Genomic DNA, 5,593 nt, shown 5'->3' on the forward strand with positions numbered 1-5,593 from the left:
GGAATGGATTCAGAATCATGACAACCCCTTAGTTTCATATGACACATGCTACTTAAAGAATGATCACATTTGGACTTTTTTTTGCCTTATATAGGATGTTAATGGTATGGTCACATATTATGCTAATAACTCAAATTTCCCACAGGAGTTGAATTTCAAACTTTTAGTAGATTAGAAAGAAAGAAAGATTAGAAACGCATTGGGGAAGAAATGTCTTGGTAACGATTTAGTTCCCCGATTTTCATAGGTTTCTCTTACTTATGAGCGCACTGTGCAATGCAAACTAATAGTCGAACGCGCCCAGTATTTCATTCAAATGCAAACTGTATGGTAATTGTGACAATTGCATGGATGCTCATTGAATATCACTCACCAGCACATGCGTACCACCTGTTTTGAATTTACCACCTCTCTCACCTAGAGAGAGGTGCGGTGTGCATAAGGTCAATATCATATAGGCCTTAAGCCTTAAGGCGTGCATCGAGGAAAGCATGAAACGCACCCACAATTAATGTGATTTCTTTCATCTGTGTTTACTAGTCAAAAAGCTCAGGGAGATGTTGCCACCACCCTGAACCTAGTCTATATCAGGGGTGCCCAAAAGGTAGATTGCGATCTACCAGTAGATCACAAAGGCTGTGCAGGTAGATCACATAACATGCCCCTAAAGAATATTTAATTTAAATATAATAAAAAAAATTGGCATCTGCCACTTGAATTATGTTGACTTGATTGACTCAGCTCAAACCCATAATGCAATATGTGAATATATATCTTTGTTTTCAAGAGTGCTGCTGCGCACAAATGCCGGTAGATTACAAATGAAATACAACTCTACCTATTCCATATCTCCCCTTTCCCATTCCAAGTGCATTTGTCTTAAATGTAATGCCAGCGCCACTATTCCAAAGCCATTTTCAGCAATGGTATTATAATGTTTTCGGTGGGTAGATCTTGTTGAGCTGGTCATTTGGAAAGTAGCTCTCAGGTTAAAAAAGTGTGGGCATCCCTGGTTTATATGGTATAGATGTCAAGACCAGGTAGGGTTTAGCCCCTTACACCTGATTCTAAAGGGCTCTAGTCAAGTGCCACTGGTTCTCATACTTTTTCATGTCAAGGACCCCCAAATCTAAATTATTCAACATTTGTGAAGGTTTTTCAAAAATGGCAGTCTGTGCACAGTTTTGCACACAAGCTTGTGAGTTGCGGCACAAACTGTCGTGTATATCATTATCTGCAGTGGTGGAAAATGGTTAAGTATATTTATTTACTAGTCTAGTTGATACCGTTTTTGCTCAACACTAAATGTTTGCTTATATTTGGGGACATTGGGCCGTATTCACTAAGCTATTTACACCCATATTTTGGGTGTAAAGGAATTTTCCAAACTTCCCACATTAGTAGTATGATTCAGTAATGTTTTTTGTCTGTGAATGGGCAGCTCTTTCTGCAAGTCTGTATGTCATTAGAATGCCTTATTCTGCCTTACTACTAACGTGGGAAGTTTGGTCAATTATTTTAGTGAATTGGGCCCATTGGGTTGAAGTTGGTGAAATATCTATAAAATATCTATGAAACTATAGATTTTAAGATCAATCCAATGCTTTGTTTTTCTTCTCCCTCTCTACCCAGATATGGCAACTGCCAGCCTTGTTCTCTCAGACGAGCAGTTTCGCGGTGCAATTTGTCTTGATGTGTTCACTGAGCCAGTCACAACATTGTGTGGACACAACTTCTGCAAGGCTTGTCTTGAACAGTACTGGGACAGCAATGCCATTTACAAGTGTCCCCTGTGTAATATGAGGTTTCCCACAAGACCTGGAATTTAAGTCAATACTTTCTTGTCCGAGTTAGCTGTTGACTTTAAGAAGTGGGCTCTTGTAACTCAAAATCCAGGCCAGTCTGATGGTGTGTTTTGTGACATCTGTGCTGACACGAAGGTCGATGCCGTTAGGTCTTGCCTGGTATGTCTAACATCTTTCTGTGAAACGCACCTGGAGCCCCACCAGCGCGTTGCAGGCCTCTGCTGGTCTTGAAGACAGGATGTGCAAGAACCATCACAGGCTCTATGACTTGTACTGTTTCACAGACCAGACTTGTATCTGTGTTGTGTGCAAACAGGCCACAAAACGCACAAAATTATTCCATTTGAGGAATATTGTGAACTCAAGCTTCCAGAACTGCCTGAGGCTATGGCAAAAATCCAGGGTAGGATAAACGCACGATCTGAGAATATCAGTAAGATCAAACACTCTGCCGATGCCAGCAAAAATAATGCTGAGAAGGAGATGGCTGAGAGTATGCGTGTCTTCGATGACCTGATCCACTCCCTTGAGAACCGCAGGAGAGAGTTGGTTGCGGTGATTCGGGACAGGTGGAAATCTGCAGAGCAACAAGCGGAGGGTTTAATTAAAGAACTGAACATGGAAATGACTGAGCTTGACAAGAAACGTGGTGAGTTGGAGCGACTCTCGCATGCTGATGATCGCCATGGCCTTGTCCTGTGCCTGTCCAGTCTTTCCACTCTGCTAAACAAGGACCAGAAGAACACCGACCTTGAAGTCAATCTGTCTGACACAACCTCTGTGGTGAAAGCTCTCTCTCATCTGCCAGTGATACTGGATCAGGAAATGGAACATCTGCCTGAAATCAAACTGAAGATGATGAAGGAATTCGCAGTGGATGTGAACCTTGACCCAGACACTGCACACTGTGGCCTCATCCTGTCCCCGGATGGGAAAGCAGTGATGCTTGGAACCCGTCAGAATGTTGCTTATAACAGTAAAAGGTTTAAATATTATCATGCAGTGTTGTCGAAGGAAGGGTTCATGTCAGGAAAGTTTTACTATGAGGTTCAGGTAAAGGGAAAGACTAGTTGGACTGTTGGAGTGGAAAGATCGTCTGTGAGTTGGGCCGGATCAAATGAAGTCTGGGTCCTCATGCTGGATGCTTCTGGGCAATATCTAGCATGGACCTCAGGAATTACTGTTCCCAATCTGAATGTGAAAGGTAAACCTGAGAGAGTTGGGATCTTTGTCGACTATGACAAGAGACAGGTCTCTTTCTATGATGTGGATGTTGTTGCATCTCATATCTACACATTCTCTGACCAGCCTTTTCATAATGCAAGCCTGCATGCTTTAATCGGCACCAACTCTGACCTCAACAAGCCTCTAGTGATCACTCCTGTACATCGCCCAAATTGACTGAAATTGTATACTGACCATGTGCCTCCCTTGCACAACAGACGCAAAGCTCTCATATATCAGAGTGTTGTCTTTTTTAAATGTTGTGTTCTGTATTGATTAGATTTGAAGTGATTTCAAGCCTCTAGTGATTACTCCTGTTCATTGGCCCAAATTCACTGAAATTGTGGTTATTGACCTAATGTGCCTCCCTTACACAACCGTTGTAGCAACGCTCATCTATCAGCGTGTTGTCTTTATAATGTGTTCTGTATTAATTCGATTTTAAATTATCTGACTGTTCTGTTAACTTATTTGTGTGGGTTTAAGGAGTTTACTGCAGTGATTTAAGACTTATTTAGTTTTGTTGAAGTGTTTAAAATTGTCAAGTGTTAATTTCTTAATAAATGGATACATTTCAGAAGAAACATGGATGTGATTTTATTTAAATTAATTCTACAAATGTATGCTACTACAGTAGGGTCTCCAAGAGTCTTGCAGTGATGGTTTTATGCCATTAAATTTGGAATATAATCCAATCAAGGTTTTTCAGTATTGGTATTGTATGGTGGAAAATATAGCCTATTGCCAGAATATATGCATACATCACATATTGGTGGTGATGAGGGTGTCTAGTACACATTTAAATGTTTAGTTCAGACCACTCCTATAGACGGCTATGTATGTCCCTGTGTCTGTCCGAGCACGAAAATAGCTTTTGGTTGGTTTTCACAAAGTGTCACTGTTGCGCAGCCCTCCCCCCTTCCACACACACGCGCACATGTTAACTGATGATGTTTTGGGGTGGTACAGTAGGAGTAGAGGGACCCTCACACGGTAACTCATTTCTGAACCATTCCGGACGCGGGGTGGCTCACCGGAACCGGGCTGGCCCCCTGGCTGTGGGTCTGGAACTTCCGGGGACCCCACACAGAGTTGCACCACTCACTTCACACGGGTGTGATTTTTTACTTAAAGCTGTAGGGAATGCTTGCCATTATAGTTGTAGCAATTTTGCAAAGGTATTAATTGATTGCCTGATTCCTGTGGTGGGAGGTCTGGTTTTACTGAATAATGAAGTAGTTCCGGTCATTTGGTGGGGGGCACTGGGGAAGTGGGGAGCCATGCATAAAAAATAAATAAATCCACAAAACTAACATCAAAAATTTATTAACTATTCAGCACAACTTTCATTCGACTTCGACCCCTGCCCTGTCACATTAACTGCTGCTAGCGTAGTACTAGTGACATATGGGTATGTACATCATGATCAACGGAAGTTGGTAGAAATGCGTTAACGATACAAATGATGCTAGTTTTGTGGTAGTGGATTAATTTAGTTTTAATGTGTGGCACTCAGTCACAGTGCCCCCACCAAATGACTGGAACTACTTAATATTCACCAAAACCAGACCGGAACTCCCACCATGGGACTCAGGCAATCAATTAATACCTTTGCAACCACTGTAATGGAAAGTATCTCCTACAGCTTTTAGTAAAAAAATACAATAAATCAGAACAAACCCTTTAAGGTAGTTACTAACTTATCTGACAAACTTTGTTAGGGGAAATGTCTCTGGCCTCAGGTGTAACTTTCATTTTTATACTTGCCATATCTGATCTAATTGACATTACATATTTTAATGGGATACTGTATACGCTTGAATAATGAAGACTATTATTATAATGCAGAATATCTAGTCATTTAGATTTTCTCTTGGGAGTTTTTAATCGTTTTAATTGCATTATTTATTGTGTACTGTCAGTGTGTCAGTGTTCTCTGTGAACAAGGCTGCTGTGCTATGCCGCGTTTTGCGGCATGGGGCGCTCGCGTTTTAAAACGGCCCTTTTCAGGAGTTTTCATAATGCAAGCCTGCATGCTTTAATCGGCACCAACTCTGACCTCAACAAGCCTCTAGTGATCACTCCTGTACATCGCCCAAATTGACTGAAATTGTATACTGACCATGTGCCTCCCTTGCACAACAGACGCAAAGCTCTCATATATCAGAGTGTTGTCTTTTTTAAATGTTGTGTTCTGTATTGATTAGATTTGAAGTGATTTCAAGCCTCTAGTGATTACTCCTGTTCATTGGCCCAAATTCACTGAAATTGTGGTTATTGACCTAATGTGCCTCCCTTACACAACCGTTGTAGCAACGCTCATCTATCAGCGTGTTGTCTTTATAATGTGTTCTGTATTAATTCGATTTTAAATTATCTGACTGTTCTGTTAACTTATTTGTGTGGGTTTAAGGAGTTTACTGCAGTGATTTAAGACTTATTTAGTTTTGTTGAAGTGTTTAAAATTGTCAAGTGTTAATTTCTTAATAAATGGATACATTTCAGAAGAAACATGGATGTGATTTTATTTAAATTAATTCTACAAATGTATGCTACTACAGTAG

The 5,593-nt window shown here is 40.8% G+C and overlaps 1 protein-coding gene across 1 annotated transcript; it reads left to right on the plus strand.

Annotated features, from left to right (window-relative positions):
• Nucleotides 1-1,634: 1,634 nt before the first annotated feature.
• Nucleotides 1,635-3,206, plus strand: LOC310878921 (E3 ubiquitin-protein ligase TRIM39-like; the record flags this gene model as incomplete). Its single annotated transcript, XM_083793337.1, has 2 exons — nt 1,635-1,794; nt 2,122-3,206. The coding sequence occupies 2 exons, from the start codon at nt 1,635-1,637 to the stop codon at nt 3,204-3,206; spliced, it is 1,245 nt and encodes a 414-aa protein (XP_083649463.1).
• Nucleotides 3,207-5,593: the final 2,387 nt, after the last annotated feature.

Source organism: Protomyctophum parallelum, assembly GCF_964188405.1.
Source record: "Protomyctophum parallelum genome assembly, chromosome: 21".
In the NCBI taxonomy this organism is placed as follows: Eukaryota; Metazoa; Chordata; class Actinopteri; order Myctophiformes; family Myctophidae; genus Protomyctophum; species Protomyctophum parallelum.